General features: G+C 35.7%; 1 protein-coding gene across 1 annotated transcript; it reads right to left on the reverse strand.

Moving 5' to 3' along the window:
• Positions 1-8709: 8709 nt before the first annotated feature.
• Positions 8710-17304, reverse strand: LOC149782153 (perlucin-like protein). Its single transcript, XM_089934829.1, has 4 exons — positions 17163-17304; positions 13508-13608; positions 12592-12694; positions 8710-8986 (listed from the first exon to the last, which is right to left on the reverse strand). Exons 1-4 carry the CDS (start codon positions 17227-17229, stop codon positions 8766-8768), a joined length of 492 nt encoding a protein of 163 aa, XP_089790955.1. The 5' UTR covers positions 17230-17304; the 3' UTR covers positions 8710-8765.
• Positions 17305-18407: the final 1103 nt, after the last annotated feature.

Below are 18407 nucleotides of genomic sequence, written 5' to 3' on the forward strand. Positions count from 1 at the left end.
TCTGGTTATCACTTTCTGGTGCAACATGCATTGACGTTAAACATCTGGACGACATCTTGATGAGCTCGATGGAAATCGCGTGAAAGCTCGCGAGATTAGGGGAAGCTGTTCCGTCATAACATTGCCTTTGCTAGTCTGGTTCCCTATACAAATAACGGGGTGCAATGGAGGGAGCATACGAAGCAGGGCACTAGACTATGTCTATGCTCAAAGTATACACAATGCTATCCCTCATTCAAAGCATTGGATATTAAATAAATCCTGATCGATTTATGCGAATCCTTTGCGTCAAAAAACACTGTTATATATATATATATATATATATATATATATATATATATATATATATATATATATATACTCAACACAGTTATAGTTGTATAAAAAGAATTGATCTACAAACTTAAACACGTTCATGCACTTATTATCAAATAATTCAAATAAATCATTATATTAGTATCAACGAATTTCATGAAACTGACGCAAATACCTTTTTTTGCTAAGCGTTTATCGCTTCTACCGCCAAAATGTGTCCGTCGACCTTCCAGACATCTGGTCCCTTGGACTAAAGTTTTACGAGAGAATTTCTTCCAAAATTGACTCTCGCAGTCTCCTGTACATTTACTCTAGCAGCTTAGCTTAAACTAAACAAATTCTTCAATGGAGGAAATATTTACAGCTAAGAAATTCGTGTGGGAAACAAGCCCCTTATTTATCGTAACCAATCAGGATGAAATATATTTACCGCCTTTTGTCTACGTGCCAAAATTGGAGTCAACTTGACCTTCCAGGTTTTCGACTTACGGTTTCAGGAAAATTTTCAATTTCGACAGATCCACTATGACATCGAAGTTAACCGTGTCCCAAATAGTCGGTCTGGCTGTTAAGTAAAAGACTGCTTCATTTAAAAATCTCTACCGCTACCGACTCGACATTAAAAATCACTGCAGTATAGCGATTTAACAAGCGCCTGTCCCCATAAATCTAATTAATTGTTCGCTGGCCCATACTAATGTGCTTTCCGTAGATCGACATAAATTTGCTCCATCACAGTGCTCTTGGAGGGGGGATTTAGCCCAAACGCATACGCTTGCGTATGGGAGGGGGAATCTACTGATAACGTACGTACGCATAAGAAACGGGGGCAGGGTGTGGAACCTCCATAATTTGTGTAATATGTAACCTGTTCGACTGGGTTCCGTCGGAGTTAGAATTTTAGCAGACACTAGCAAACTTTTTAAAGTTACGCAGCTTATTTCTTTTATGCAGCCAGATATTCTACGTCGGTGGTATATCTGCTTTATTAAACACGTTAATATTATTAATCCTTGATCGTTTCTGCGTGGATTAAATATAGGCCGTTCTATAAAATTTGTGGGTAGGGTGCATCAATCGTGCATACGCAGGTGGGGTGTATGTAAAAAGGATGCATGTGTACAAAGAGGAGGGGAAGGGTCAAACTTTGCCAGATTTTTGTATACGTACTATATGGATAGCCCTTAATGGGAATTGCCTATACTTTAACACAGAAGACCTTGATAAACCCAGTGTGAATTTCAGTTTTAAGTTGCTTCATCGAGAGATGGACATTACTTTATTATGAAGTGTCAATATCCCAGTAACCCTCGGATTTTGATCAGATCATGATTGATTAGAGAGCATCAATTTTTAAAACCTTTGTAATCATACCTGCAAAAATGCCCTTTATTTTGTTAGCGTTACTTGGTAATAGATTTAGTCCAGATAAGTTTTTTTTTCCGGGGCAATTTCTGTGCTACTGCATCATGTAACCTAATACTCAAGTTTGTAAGTCTGTATTCATTGTCTACATGCAAAAGATGAACTAGAATCGATTTAGAGTTTCAGGACTATTTTAGGTACCAGTAATTTAGTTAATGCCTCTTTTTCTTTCATTCAATGTAATTATACAGAATTTTGGCAAAAATCCTTCTAAAATTGGATTGAAACTTTTTACAGAAAACTAAAGATCAAATTGAATTTTTTTTTAAAATGAAGTGAATGAAAACATCTTTATCAGCACAACAACCTGGCGTATATATTATTTTCTATGAACCCATTTATTATTCGATCCGTTTGTCAAGATTTTACATCGTGTTCTGTGTGACGTCTTCACTTGTTTAAATAAAAAATTACAACTGGCAGGTCCCGAGTTGCTGTTGTGTGTGGTCTTCACCTGTATACATAATTAAGAAATTACACCAGGCAGGTCCTGAGTTGCTGTTGTGTAAGATGCCATGTTATGCATGGGATCTTCACTTGTTTGCATAATGAAGAAATTACACCAGACATGTCCACAGTTGCTATTGTGTAAGATGCCATGTTATGCATTGGGTCTTCACTTGCTTGCTTAATTAAGAAATTACACCAGGCAGGTCTTGAGTTGCTGTTGTGTAAGATGTCATGCTCTTCATGGGGTCTTCACTTGCTTGCTTAAGTCAAATGTACACCAGGCAGGTCCTGTGTTGTTTTAATGTATGATGCGGTATTGTCAACGAGTTCTTCACATGCTTGCCGAATAAAGAAATGGCACCAGGCAAGTTTTGAACGGCTATTGTGTAATACACAACAGAGTCTAATTGCATACCATATAATGAAATTTGACATGAAAGGTCCCGAACTGTTATTGTGTAAGGCATCACCACCGTACTTGTATGAGATCCTTTTTCATTTCAAGAGTAGTATGTGTCTTAGGTCCAAGGTGCATTGGGGACCTGAGTGGCCGAGTGGCCAAGTTGTCTAATGCGCTCTCGGGCTCAGACAATGTGGTTATGTAAGAAAGCTTGCCGGTAGATTCTCGCATGTCAATGATTCTTTCCGGGGTTTTCCTTGGTTCTAAATTCTGCACCATTTATTCTGCCCGCCAGGTAAAACCTTTCTTGTGCTGAAAATGGCATCACACCCTATAAAAAGAACAACAACCAAGATGTATTAGTGTAGGACATCTTCATTTTTGGTTTGGACATGTGTGAATAAGATAGTCCTAGTTTGTATAGTGTAAGAAATGTCCCCAATTGTCATGGTGTATACGAGGTCTTGCATTGCTTGTCTGAGTAAGAAGTCATCATTTGCTTATGACAATTCCACAATGTGAAGAAAGAAATGTCATAGTGTTGAACCTATAAGAATGATATTTTTTTTCTTCTAGATATGTTCACTTTAAGAGAATTTTGCAGTATGTCTAGTATTTAATAAAGTCCCCAATTGACCGGTAGTTTTCATTGTTGACCACTTGACACCTTTTACAAGTATATGTGTGTGTGTGTATGTTGAATTTTTAACGGAGCTTTAACAATTTAAGTGATTATTTGCTCTGAAAATACAAAAGTTCTCTGATAAAATTCTTGGAGAGAGACATTCACTGGAATGTATAGTGAATTTAAATCCGGAATTACATTACTGTTATTCAACCAAAAGAACTTTGACACATCAACATTTTACAAGCTACAACAGACACATCAACATCTTCAGCTTCGGAATTTGTTTGGACTTTACCTTAATTTTATTCGGAACTTTAAATTATTGGGACTTGCGTCTGTAATTATTGATTATTTTGGAATTTAAATCGCAGTACTATAAGTTGTTTTTCATTGTCACTTTGTATTCTAGGGAAATAAATTATTTGATGAATTTTACAAAGCTTGCTGCTGTTCGCTCTTTCATGTTACTTATTTTAAGAGCATATGCTCGTACCAAGCGGCTTGAAGCTCATCGGCATGATCTATGTGCGTGTAGTTATATTTAGCAATAATATAAAAAGCCTCAAAACAGTCGACAACTCAGCGTCTAATTTATCTGTCATCAACTTTCAAAGATGTTTTGAATTTTTTCTTTACAGTCCTCGTGCGGCCTTGAAGTTGATTTATTGTTTCCGCATTTGTACATCATTGGCCAATACAATTTCCGCAAGGTACATATTTATTAATCTTGTCATCAAACGCTGCAAGAGTTAGAAGACTTCTAATCCACCACCAGGATCTCAGATAACAGTCAAATTAAGCCTTAACAACTAATTTATTATACTACAGATAATGTCTACAAAATTACGAAGTCGATTACGGGAAGATGTCAACTTAAATAACATCTCATCTGCATCTGTGTGCACAAAATAAAATTATGTAATCTGATTATATAATGAAGCCAAGACGAACTAAGAGCAAAACGATCATCGTATCATTTTGTAGACTGGCAGATATATTGCATGGCATATAAAGGAAGTTTATCTTGTTGCTTCTAGTTTACAGAGGGTACTGTATAAGTAGCAGAACGTTTACCAAGAAAGAAAATCTTGTGGAAAATGTTGTAGGAACAGTTTTTGTGCGAATTGTTCGAAAACATTTCGAACATCCAGCAATATTCAGACACACAACATAATAATTTTGTGGCGCTGCAGGTAGTCGTGACAAACTTAGTCTTGTAAAGCGGAAATAAATATAACCATATGGCTATATGTCCTCGTAAGAATAATTTAATGAAACTAATCTGTCGCAAAAAAAGACTTCCACAAGAAACAGACATTTCTGATGCAGGCTATGGTCATGTTAACAACGTCTGGAACAAATCTGGCTGCACACATCTGGGTGAATATCATGACGTATCTAAAAATGGATAAGCATGTGCTCATAAGCGGTTTTGAAAATGTGCGCGAACTGTGTATGACATATTACATCTTGGACCCCGTTTGGTATTTCTATTGCCCTGGTTTGGAATGGGCTACTGAGCTTAAACTGACAAAGGACAGGGTGAAGCTGCTGATTGATGTCGACATGCATAGCTAATAAATAAAAAACACTGGATACGGTTAGGGACTTTCTGTAACCAATCGTCATCATTCCGTAGCCAACAACAGATATTCGCCTGGATATGATGAATCGCAGGAACCTGCGTATGCCACGTATCTTGATAACAAAAGTTTCTATGGCTGGGCTATATGTTTCAAAAGTTGCCGGTAGGTGGTTTTGCATTGATTGCACTAAATCGAATAGTAATTACATAGTAACTACACTGCCTACATTTTAGATGTTGATCCCTATTAGATTGCATACATAAGTATAGATGCAAAAGGGCTTAAGCAATAACATGGCTTGAGAAATTTTTAAATTCCAAAGATAATTCCATATTTGTTAGTAAAGAACGCCATGTTATTCACATCATAAATCTGTGGCAGTTATTGGATATAGGTGGAACACTAATTAGAATATACAGAGTTGCAAAATTCAGACAGCATGGCAGAACCCTTGCATTGATTTTAGCACTAATAGAGATCCGCTGAGAAAATTAATCTTGAACTCGATTTCTATAAGCTCATGAATAACTCTTTTTGGCAAGACTAAGGGAAATTTCAGAAAATGAGTTAATGTAGAACTTGTTAATGGTGTGACACGGCGTGACAAACTTGTGACCGAACCAGCTTTTGTTTCTCTAAGATATTTTATGAGAACGGAGCTGTTGTCCACCGAAGGAAAACACATCCGACATTTAATCAGCCGATTTATGTAGGCTTCTTTGTTTATCAGCTGTCCATGTAGCTTATGCATGACTTCCATTAAAATGTTATCAAAGCGAAACATGGCAACAAAGCCACACTGCTGGTTACTGACATAGACTAGCCATGTTATGAAAGCATAACTGAGGATACGTATGAATAGATGTCTGCAGTGAAGGACAAATTTGATTTATTCTGGTTGTACTCGCGATGATGATAGTCCACGTAGCAAGTTCTATTATGTTAGCACCAAAACATGCAGTCAAATTCGAAGAGGAGTATATGGTAGACAAAGAAGAAATCATCACCCTCGGAGCTAAGATGCACATCTTACGGCAGATATCAAACGCGCTCAAGGTATTGACAGGAGCGTTGATGAGTATGTGGCAGCGCAATCTGATGCAAAACAATATGAGAACATGAATACATTCTGGTCTGATCTCCATCTTTTGAATAAAATAGCACTAAATAAAATGACACTATCTGAATAAGATGACAAGCACTATAAAGTTCCTGATGGAGACAACACATTGGCTATTTCATAAATAAAGCAGAAGATATGTAAGTGATAGATGTCTTTGGAGAGGTTACTGTAATTTAAGGTCAACCAAGAAAATCAACCAAAAAAAAAAAAGGAAACTCATACTGCCAACAACAGATTGTATGCTGTTTCAAGAAAGCAGAATGAAATCTAGCAGTCACGAATAGGCGAATAAAATTTGTTTCTTTTGCCATTGCATCAAAACAAAATATAGAAGTGGTCTATGTATGTTCTCAGATTTGACGACTGAGTCAAAAACGTTTTGTTTGATTATTTCTATCTCTGTTGCATGTTCAGAACGCGATATTTTCTTGTGTTTAACAACTTCACCGCGCAGATGATTTATCTGTCTTTTAACAGTCTCTAGGCTATAAACTCTGTTATCTCTTTTATTTCCGTTCAGATCGACTAAAAGATTTTTCCCTTTGATGCCAGGATGCTATAATCAGACCCCAGCCCAAATGTAAAGACAGACAGGCAAACCCCGTGAGGTAACGAAACTGAGGCCGATATAGTATGTTGCATGAATTATTGGGAGCCTTTCCACCAATAACCTGATACGCAACCAAAGGCAAACAGGTTTCTTTCATTAGTCGATTCTGATGATATGCAGCAGTCGACCTGCGACATCAGTTATCTCCCCTTGATATTGACCCAAATCATGAAGAGCAGTTCCATATTTGATGGCGTATTTTATGACTGACTCACTTTGAAATGTTACGTAATATATTGACAATAAAAACGAAGTCTTATTATATTTTAAACCTAAACTACTGAGTTTAAATATAATTAATGCTGCGTAAAGGTCCAGCTTCTAGCTGATTTAGATTAAAACTTCTATCATCTGGTTGTATCCTTTTCTGTCAATAAAACATATCATTAGGCCACGAAACAAAGCCGTCTTTGAAAAACAATGAAATGATCAGATACACACAAACGTCAAAATACTATTATGCGGGTTTTGACCAATTGTTCTCAGGTTATGCGTGGATATAGGCCTTTTGATTTGCCAAAATCATGAAGTTGCATCACAATATGAGACGAAAAATTAAACAATACGGTAAGAAGAAATTGCCTGAAGAATTATAAACAAATATGCCCAATAAAATAAAAAAGCAAAGAAAAATAAATTTATAGCATCACTTGTGAGTAGTACGTGTTTGATTTGTAATTGGTCACAATATTGATCAAAACTAAAGTTTGTCGCATATACACGGCCATTATTAGCGTAATCAATGTGCAGCACGTGCAATGCATGATATTCGCCGAATAGACATACAAATTAGAAGAAAGTTGTGATGACCCACCCGAGTGATTTGAACAAACTTCCACTGGTCTTAATAATTTGTCTCAAAATTTATACCATATACATGATGTTGATGCAAGTTCGAAATCAGTAGTAGTAGTAGTAGTAGTAGTAGTGGTAGTCAGAAAACACGCTGGTGGGTTGTCCAGTATGGATGTCTTTATGTGACGAAGTGGGCTATTGAATAAGGTTTTCTTTACGAGGGCCATTTTGTCTACGCTATTGAAGGACTCGGATCTCTACTGTGCCATTCCCAACTTTATTTGATGATTTAAAAAACAAATCTTACTTAATCAGTGAATTGATCAACAGGATATGGAGAAAATGTCCTTTCTTGATAACAGAGTTTTAAAGCATCTAAGTCCTTTTGAAGATCTTACAACTGATGACTGCCATAATGGCAGGGTTTGCGCCTCAGTCAAATTATTTATGTTCCATTCAGTGCTCAGCCATACAAACTATCGAACATACCGACTTGAGCTATTTGCTATATTTTGCTATTTTACACATTTAATAGATAGTGCCGACGATATTGGAGTGATGTACCTTACGATGCACCACTGAGGCAACTGGGCTCATCCAATGGTAGGCCTCCAACCTGGCGAATCCGTCATACAAACGAATGAGCCAACGCCGCTCCTCTGATTTGGGTCAAACAGTCGGATAAAGCCTTCATGGCGAGCCTACACTGTACAAATTGCTTGCAAATTTACGTTATCCAAACTTACTAGGCTTTAAATCATGTTCGATATAATTAGTGGAGTGTCGCAGATTGAAATGTTTTCTCTTAGCAATGTTGGAAATATAAGCGGATGAAAAGGTTTAGCCTGACTTTGGCCAAAATGGTCAAAAGATGAACTCATGCGTTTCATACTGAACTTGGTTCATTGTTTGTGAGTTTTTAACTTCATCGGAACAGCACGAGTCCATTAAGCTGAAGTGACTTTGAGTCCTACTATGGGAGAAACTGTGAATGTTTACTTGAACACCGTCCAGCCCCAATAACAACTACTCAGCCTCGAAAAGAACATATGTATGTATGTATGTATTTATGTATGTATGTATGCATGCATGCATGCATGCATGCATGTATGTATGTATGTATGTATGTATGTATGTATGTATGTATGTATGCATGTATTTATGTAACCTCAAAGTCAAATTATTGTGCCCAAATAATTGTGAATAATAATAACTTTCATCCTTTACTTTTTCACCATTGGGTCAATAGGCTTCATTTTTACGATAAAGGACAACTCGAATGCAAAGTTATGGTTGGATGGAGAGATTGATAGAGAGAATCATACACGAGGGTAACGTTTTACACAATGTGAATGAAATATTTAAATAGTACCAATGTTCTCCTTTTACAATGTTTTACCTTATTACACAGCTTTCAATATTTAAGACATGTATTATATGATTATATAATTTTCCTCGCAAATGTATCGTATAGTCGTAGAGCAAGGTGCATCGTTCCATTTCCCAACGAGCCACATCAGAACACAGTCCTCATTTGTCCCTGCATTATTCGGTTCCCCATCACCCCAGCGCGCGGTTCTTACCGGAGTTTTGCTCTTCATCCAGATGAATTCACCCTCATATACTAAATCAGTGGCTCCGATCCATGCATCGGCTGAAAGGTATGACATCGAAGAATGAATTAGATGGTTATTGTGGGAATTGTTATAACACCTTGAAAGACCTAGCTATTTAGTGGTTTGAATTGAAATAAATACATGTGATTCATCCCTCTTTTCTCAGGTAACTTAACTCCCTTACCACACACTCCCTTGAATCACTCAGTAAAACTTATATAGGTCTTGCTCACGTCGTTACTATAATGTTATCTAATAGGACCCATCTCATCATGATTTCACCAATCACAGCCAAGGAGGGTAGGCTGCCAGTTATGACCATTCACATTAGTGGTTCGACTGTTGATGGATGTGGACGAGTTTTATATTCAACCTAATGTCTTAAATTATCTTGATTACTTTTGAAGATACTTCATACTAAATATCTGTATTACAACAGGCTCCTGCAGCGTTGTTGTTGTTGTTGAGTTTAATTATAGTGGCGTGCGCACAATTGTGCATGTGCCACTTTTTTGTGACTGCACCGCAGCCTGCTTGTTGTTGCTGGGGAAGGGGATGGTACCACCTCCATAAAAATATTATTGTCAATATCTAAAATGCCTTGTTAAATGACCGCTTGTTTGCATTGTGTCTTCGATTGACTTTTCTTAGTAGATTATTCTCAGATTTGTGTACGGAATATAACACTAATTGGATAACCTTTTGATATGTTTAAATTTTTATCAATTATACACAGAAAAGCATTTCTAATACCGGTACTTTTCAGCATGGAAGATTAAGACTCTGTATACATATATTATCAAGTCTAACATCGTATTCTAATTTTTAAAGGGCGCCCCGGAAGCTCAAATTTATATGGCGTCGGGATCGTATTCCAACTTTAGCGGGCTCGAGACCCATCCTCCATGCCAGATCGGGTCAGCTGCCTCGGTGTGTACTTGAGAAAGGCGTTTAGCTCCCATTTCGTCAGCATAATATAACCAATAATCCGTTAAAAGCAATCTCACACCCCACACACATCCCAGCTTCATTTTCTTCGAGTTTTGCGGGGATACAATGCTAGTTTCTGTTCGGATTTATTTTGTAGAGCTATTTAACAGTTTTAGGAACATAAAAGTCAGGCGTCATGCCATTTATTTAAGTTTTTGGAATACCACTGCTAGACTATCTTTGCCAGTGAATGACAGTGACGTACTCCTCATTACTCCCCCCACCTATCCCTCCCTACCCATCTCTACCGTTCATAGGGTTTGTTTACATGTTTTTCTCGCGGAGACATTTGTCGTCTATTCATCAGTATTTGCTATTTAAGGAGAAAGTTTGACACCTCGAGTTATTCTTACATTTCCATAATACTCGTATCGCATGGCGATACCATTGCAGCAATATATGTGTGTCTGCATGCACTTTTCTATTTTGTATCAACAGTCCCAGTCCTGTGTTTTTGTTGAAAATACTGGAATTATTAATTTTAAATGTCCTTTTCTGTTGAAGGTTGACACATAAGAATTAGCGTTCTTTAATGTTGACGAAATAAAATATTTATACACTAATTATTAAAATAAGTAAAGAGGGTCAGTCCGGTACATTTTTGGAAATATGGATTGGTCTGTCAACATATGAAGTTTTCTTAAATAAGGATTTGCAATTTTGTTTTTCTACGACAACGATTTGGACTGGCTTGTCATCAAGCATGTTTTAAAATGGAAGAATATGAGCCACATTTTACAATGAAGACTTATCGATTAATTTTCCACTGCTTTACGATACCTTTATCTTTGTTAGTACTGCTTTTTCTTATCATAACTCTTTTCGCAAAAAGGTAAATATATGACAAAACAGAAGAACTTGCCGGTATATGCTTGTATCTGAGTTACTCTCACTACAATGTTTGAACCTGAGATTTCAATCTTCAGAGAAGTTAGTTTATGCAGATATTTTTATGTGATTCATACAATTAGATGAAGCGTATAAAGGATTGGGGGAAACGCTGAAATTTTCAGCTTCTGAAACGCATCTACTTTGTTTGAACCCCATCATAATCAAAGAATGTATACGTTTTCTTGAATAGATATAAAGAAATATTTCACAAGTGTAGTGAAAATATTGTATTTTCACGAATCTGTGAGTGAGAACACAACGTTTCCACTTCACGAGAGAATTATTTCCTTATAGCTACTAAACAAAACCCTAAAATATTTTTATTACTTATTGCTAAAGGCAAAAAACGGCTGCATTGTGATATCGATAACAAGAAGTTCAGCATTGGACAATAAGTTTAGGACAGTGATTTGTTACAAATTTATTTTATACATACAGTACTTCAAACTGTATATTCAATCAAATTAAAAGCTGTTTTCATACGTAAATGAAGAGATTTGTGTATTATTTTTTCTTTAATACACTTCTTGCACGAATTGATACTATGCATCAGATAAAGGTAAAAGCGTTAACATTGGTAAACCACAGATTTTAATGAATGGGAGTCTAAGGATTTTGGTTGCCTTTGTTGTTTATTTCTGCACTGAAGCAGGCTTTTAAGTAACCGACGATTGTCACCTAATTTGGGTTTGCAAACAACACTCATCAATGCGTGAATTCTCCATCGTTTTCAGACACGATTATAATTTTGATGAAACTTAATATCGCTGTATAAACAATTTTATTTCAGTATTTAATCAAGATTTTCTCCCCCTAAAAATGTGTAGCGTTTTTATCATGGAGTGTAACATATATACAATACTGTATGTGTAACACAGAATATCAAACAGTAACAGGCCATGTAAGTTCAGTCATTGACAATTTGAATAATTAATGTGGAGAACTAATTATAAAAATGTTAATACTTGAAGCCAGCTTCTGCTGTTTGAGATTTGTTTTTAGGCATTTTTGGCTGTGAATCCTAATATGTACTAGGAGAGAGAGAGAGAGAGAGAGCTAAGAGAACGAGAGAGAAAAAACTAGGTCTAAATATATTGCCACTGTGGTGATATATATTTGCCCTCACTGACATATTTCAGTATGTCATTATAAACTGTATAATAAAATATTGATATCTTTCACGGCCCAAGTATGTAATTCTGCTAATGTAGGCTTTCCTCCACTTCCATCTTCATAGAAAAATATTTCTGGCGTCTTTATCTCACTAGTAGGTGAAATATTTCTTAAACCCAGCTGTTGTTTGATAAATAATACCACATATACTTGCTGGTGTGACACTATTATCCAGTAAAGCAAGGTATAGCGTCAGCATGAGGGCACTTAAAGTAAATAAAACCACGTTATGAGGCAGTACTTCTTTGTGATTCGGCATTAATCACAACACACTGCTATTTGTATTTATCGCTTTTTTTTCCACAAAATAATTGCAAATGCGTGAATGCCAGCTATATTGTAAAGCAAAACTTCGCAGTCAAGAAAGAAAGTAATTTATATAAACTAAATGTTGATTTCTTAAGAGACAGTCAACTTAAAATTGTGTGTTTGAACATTTAAAAGAAGTCTCATTATCCGGATAGCATGGCGCACTTTTGAGACATCACGTGCACTGCAAAAGTAGCTGAATATCTATGTCACTTCTTACAAGGGACAACGCTGAAAGTAATGAGCATGAAAAATCACTAGAAGGTAGTTGTATATTCACCATTATGTAACTTTGTTTGGTTCTCGACAAATACCTCTTCATCATTATCATCTATTTCCACAAGGTATCCATTGGCATTTTTACTAATTAGACTGCAAAATGTCTGAAAGAAGCAGAGGTTAAATTATCAGTGTTCATTTTAATATGATCATGGGTTAGTAAGTCATTTTCGGTGATGTTACACGTCAAATATAAAGCTTATATGATTATAAAGTTATAAAATAATTGCATCAAACATGGCTTATTTGAAGACCTGTACTTTTTCCATAGAATCAATTCCTCCTACAAATTGGTTTGGGACGATAACCTCAAAAATGGCGGACGATGCTGTAGAGGGAAGACATTAATTTAAGGGAAAGTAATTATGAAAGCTATCAATATAATATCAACACCACATAGTTATGATGCATATATTATTGGCCATATAATGAAAACAATTATTTTTTCAAGAGACTTGAAGTCATGTAATAATTCATGGAATCAATTTTGCCTATATATCACATTTATTATGGGACCCACAATCTGCGAAAGATTACGGACCATGACTTAATGGCATGTTGACTTGCAAACAATGACTTCTCATTAATACTATAAAAATATCAACAACAATTCATTAATGTATTCGACAACTTATTGAGAAGAAGGATAAACGGTCACTAAGGATAGTCCCTTTTTGGAAAGTAACTGACGTTTAGAAGGGTTGCACATTCAAAAACATGCACGGTAACATTTGACCATTACTTTATTAATTCCACAATGTACATCTTTTATAGTGCCAAGTACGTATTTGTAATCCTGTTCTCGTCTTTTTTTACAACTATAAGGAAAACTTGCTTTATTTTTCTTCTTTTCTCGTGTTTTTTATAGGTCATTTTTTCATCACAACATTTCAGGTAATATTTTTTCCCTGACTTACGCTAGCATCTTCCCAGGATACAGAATCACGACTAAAGAAGTAACAAGAATTGTCGTGACGAACCCAGCCTTGCTGGCAGGCACCGTACACACCAGAGACACCTGTCGGTTAGAATACAATACACTGATAATCACTGTAACTATCCTCAACAATTTGAAGATACGTCATACATGTAGTATAAAGATCATTATATCCTACACTGGAATATGAAACCATACAAGGAGTTTGACCTTTAGAGTGGCATTATGGTTATAACATTAAACTATATCCTAATACATATGTATTTAAATTATTCAACGATAACGTTTATAGTTGTAAATTAATTTTAAAATATCACTTACATAGTTTGTTCAGGACAGTTCCTTCGAAATTCTTAAAAAGGACCCATCTGGTAGACAAGCGTTTGACCTGACACTGCTTTATTAGATCAAACAATTGTTTTATAAAGAAAACAAAGGAGCCTGAAAAATGTTGCTGAACAACGTGTACGAAAACTATTTTCAAAGGGATTGAAATCATTATTCCAATGTTAGCAAGAACAGAAAAACCAGACTGGTTTCCATTAATAAATCGCTCCATATGTATTGAAGCTACCGGCACGTAAATGAGAACAGGTTGTTTTGCCCAAAGGCCGCTTCCGCCATAAGTCATGTTCGTGCCTACCATGCAATGTCACATATCTGTAATCATAATTATTACGTTCAAATAGCTGGTATGTTGCATTGTGACCAAAACGAAAATAATGTTTAGAAATTTGAAAATGACACATTACAAAGCTTCTATGGCATAATTACAAAACACTATACATTTATGATATCTTAATAAGGTTTTTAAACACTAAATACATATTTCTTCTTTAATCCTTGACTAATACATTTATAAACACCACTTTAATAAAATTATTCGTAAAACTTTCTACATATAGTCTATATATTCTAGATTTTTCAAAACAAACACCACTCGTGAAATACAAAAAAAAAGGGCGCAACTCCCAACCCCCACCTTGATAAGAAATAATGATAATTGGATAAGAGTGTTTCAAAGCAACAGGTATGCGTCAGTTAATTGGACTTTACGAATGCGATTAGCATACCTTTTTAACATTTTGTTCATAAATTGTGTCAAAGCACAAGAAATGAAAATACGTCAAAAACGAAATAGATTTTGTGAACATGGGGATACTTTACTTGCACTTTCTGTATAATTTAGATTGTGAATTGATCAATTGTTAAATTCCTATCATTTAGGCCCATGCTTGTTTGTGTCTTTTATTTAATATTCACAGGATGTTCTGACAAATTGTTTATATTAGTGACTACAGTATTACAAATAAAATAAACTTGTTTTTTGAAATGTATAAACACTACTTGAAAACATTAAAGTCGTAGAAAAAGACAACCATGCACAATTAAAATTATCTTTTGCAGTCCACCCATTTTCTTTTAAATAATTCTCTAAATGTGATTAATAGCCTATGACTACTATAACAATGAAATATCCGGGATATAATCCGCGCTTACATAAAGTATTAGATGTCGTTATAGCACATCAATTTCTAGGCCAATACAAATATGTTCCAGTATCAGCACCAAGCTGAAATAAACACAGTTAAACGGTTGAATCCCTGTAGAAACAACCATGTAAAGTTTCGCAAACATAACCTGTTTCTGTTTTGTTTATTTGTCTTGTCTATGTTTAGTATTTGCCTTTGAAAAAGACTCTTTAAAGGGTCGAAAGCGCTCAGGCTAGCTAACGTAATGTAGCATGTAACGTAAATCTGCAAGCACCATTATCTTAGCAGGATTTGTATCTAGATCGGTGTATCCACATCATTTCATCGATGTTGTGTATACATACTAAGAAGTTAGTGAGAGATAAAGAAATGATAAAGCGATAAATAATTTAAGATGTCTAATATTGGCTACTAAATAGTATCCAGTTTGTTCATATATGCCTTTGCTGTCATTTGATTATTTTTATATATTAGTATCATCTATGTTCTGCCACTGTTAAATGATTAAAATATGGTAAAGATAGTGATTGCGTTCCTGGATACATCGTTTTCTCTGTTAGAACATTTTACTTTAATTTCCCTGGCCGAATTCCTAATTACGATGTTTTCCAAAGTCATGGTTATAGCGTTCCTTCTTTAATACGTATAATTGGGTATACCGTTTGATTTATGTGGTTCAACTGAGAAAATTAGATAAAATATACATTTATATCACCAGACGGGCCCAAGTCAGATAAACAATGCCTGGCGCATCAATAACAAAGGTGAACCAACAAAGTATCCTGGCAATGAAAACCTGATAATTACACATCATTCGTAATCATTAATAACAAAGGCGTAACAAAGAAACATATAACAGAGCCATGATAATCATGCCTAATTCATAATCAGTAATTTAGAACTACTGGGTGCTGGTTCCATGCAATTAAGGCATGAAAATACATTTTGTCTTTTGCACTTACTTAAATAAGTAATTTAGAAATATCTTTTAGCTAGGTTCTATACCTTAATGTTAACTAATTGAGAGCAGGTTGAAGTAACTTCTCTTGTATTCATGTATAATTCTGACTTTTGTGAAAATTACTGAAGATTCAACGTTCAGACAAGAAGAATAAATCTCGTTAGACACAAAGCTACAAATAAAACATTAAAACTCAAATCATTGAAGTGCTGTAATCTTGCCAAGCTTGACAAACGAAATTGAGCGTGTAATGAATGCACTCTCTGCAGTTATTATGAGATGTTTCCACAGATTAGGTTTTTAAAAACAAAATTGTGGGGTTCAAAGCCATTTTTCAGCATATGATAGGCTGTGCAAGGCTGTCAGTAATAATGGTGGAGGACGAACCCGGAAAAAACCCGGGAAGAACCACCGACCCACGAGAAGCTACTGGCAAGCTTTCTCACATACCCACATTGGCCGAATCCTAGACTCGAACCCACGCAGACAGTGGTGAGATGGCAGTGATCCGTAATGGAGAGTGCTTTAGACCACTCAGCCACTCGGGGCCCCGTTAAGTTAATAACTTCTTTGTTAAAGTAGGGTTTAGTGAGCAAACAAATGTCATTAATAGTGACAGTCATGCTGATTCTGATGTTCATTATGTTATGGCGCGTGACGAATCCTTTGATCTGGTAAAGAGGATGTTGATTTCATCGATCACGTTCATTCTGATCATGACGTAGTAGCACTTGTGATGTCAAAAATTTAAATGTCCATTTGCCGTACCACGAAAATATTGTTTGTGAAAATAGTGATGACAAGGAAGCAACTGAGCTATTGAAAAAAGACGATTTCACATAAAAGTAATTTTTATGATTCACCGGCTGGTACATGTCCACCTATCATAGGATAGCAAAGTGTACTTGCTTATCATTTCCTTTTTCATTATCACATGTGTTTATACATATGTATGCTACCTGTAAATTGTATTACTATTACATACGAGTTCTGACAGAGAGCATACCGATGTGGATTTTTAGGTTTAAGAAATCATTGTCCCCTGTTCAACGTTATAAACAACAATGTTTACTATCTATCTATCAATATGTCTCTCTATATAATGAAGAGACACAAATTACAGAAACCCAACGTTTATCACTAAAATGAAAAACGTAGTAAATGCTCATGACCATACCAACCTGTTCCGAATAGGGCCAAAAGTGGCAGAAACGATGTCATTTTGAATGTTTTACTTTCCGGTGACATGTCCCCCTAACAGATGTTCACGCTGGCATGGGTTGTCCTCATAGGCGATATATTTGTTCAGTTCGTATATCATATTCTGACCGATTTTAAATGTCAAAGTTTATCTGTTGCGTACCAGATTCTGGTTGATAGACGTATCAATTGATCTACGTGAAATATGAGAAAGTTGAAATATGGCGATGACTCGTTACTTTGAGTCACGTATTCGTCTGAATGTCTTCATGTTCATGTATGTATTGTCTGTATACCCGTATATGTTTGTAAGCATGCCCTAAAGTGACTTTCATTTAAGCAGAGAACTAAGTTTCAAAAGAGTTTAATTGACTATAAATTCATACGTGATATGGCTCCCGATTATCTTAAATGTAACTTTAATTTTGTTAAAAATGTACATGTGTATTAATTATGATCCATCCCAAACAACAAGTAATATTTACCTAAACTAAATTCAAAATTTTATGAAAAGGGTTTTGCTTTATAGAGCCAAACTATGAAAATCCATGCCACCTTATATAACGTCAGCTAACTCATACCAAGCTTTCAAGAAGCTTCCAGGTCAATATCTACTTGTCGCGTATGTCGCCACTTTCATGGGATGGTAACACGTACTGACTTATCATTTACTTTTCCAGGATAGCATGCATTTATCCTTATGTCAGTTGTTTGGAAATTGTATTGCTATTACATTAAGAGTTCTAACAGCATACCAGTATCGGTTTTTACGTTCTAAAAATCCCTGTCCACTGTGAAGCGTAATAAACAACAATTTCTCTCTCTCTCTCTCTGCCAATGTTTTGCACTACAAAGGAAAACATAGCTAATGGTCACCAACATGGAAACGTTATACCAACCTGCTCCAAACAGTGCCAAACGTGGCAAAAATGATATTATTTAGAATATGTTTCTTTCAGCTGGAATGAAAGTATCTGGATAACGTGCGTCTGCAATCTATCCCCCAAACAGATGTTGAAGCTGGCATGGGCTGTCCTCATGAGCGAGATATTTGTTAAACACTTATATTCTGACCGATTTTAGATGCCAAAGTGTATCTGTTGCTTGCTCAGAAGAGATAACCTTTAATCTTCATTCAGTATGAGAAATTTGAAAATGGGGCGATGATTCATTACTACATGTATTCGTCTGAATGTCTGCACGTGCAAGTACCTATTGTCTGACTG

The sequence above is a fragment of the Sinohyriopsis cumingii genome, chromosome 15 (assembly GCF_028554795.1).
Source record: "Sinohyriopsis cumingii isolate HCF-2022 chromosome 15, ASM2855479v2, whole genome shotgun sequence".
Taxonomy (NCBI): domain Eukaryota; kingdom Metazoa; phylum Mollusca; class Bivalvia; order Unionida; family Unionidae; genus Sinohyriopsis; species Sinohyriopsis cumingii.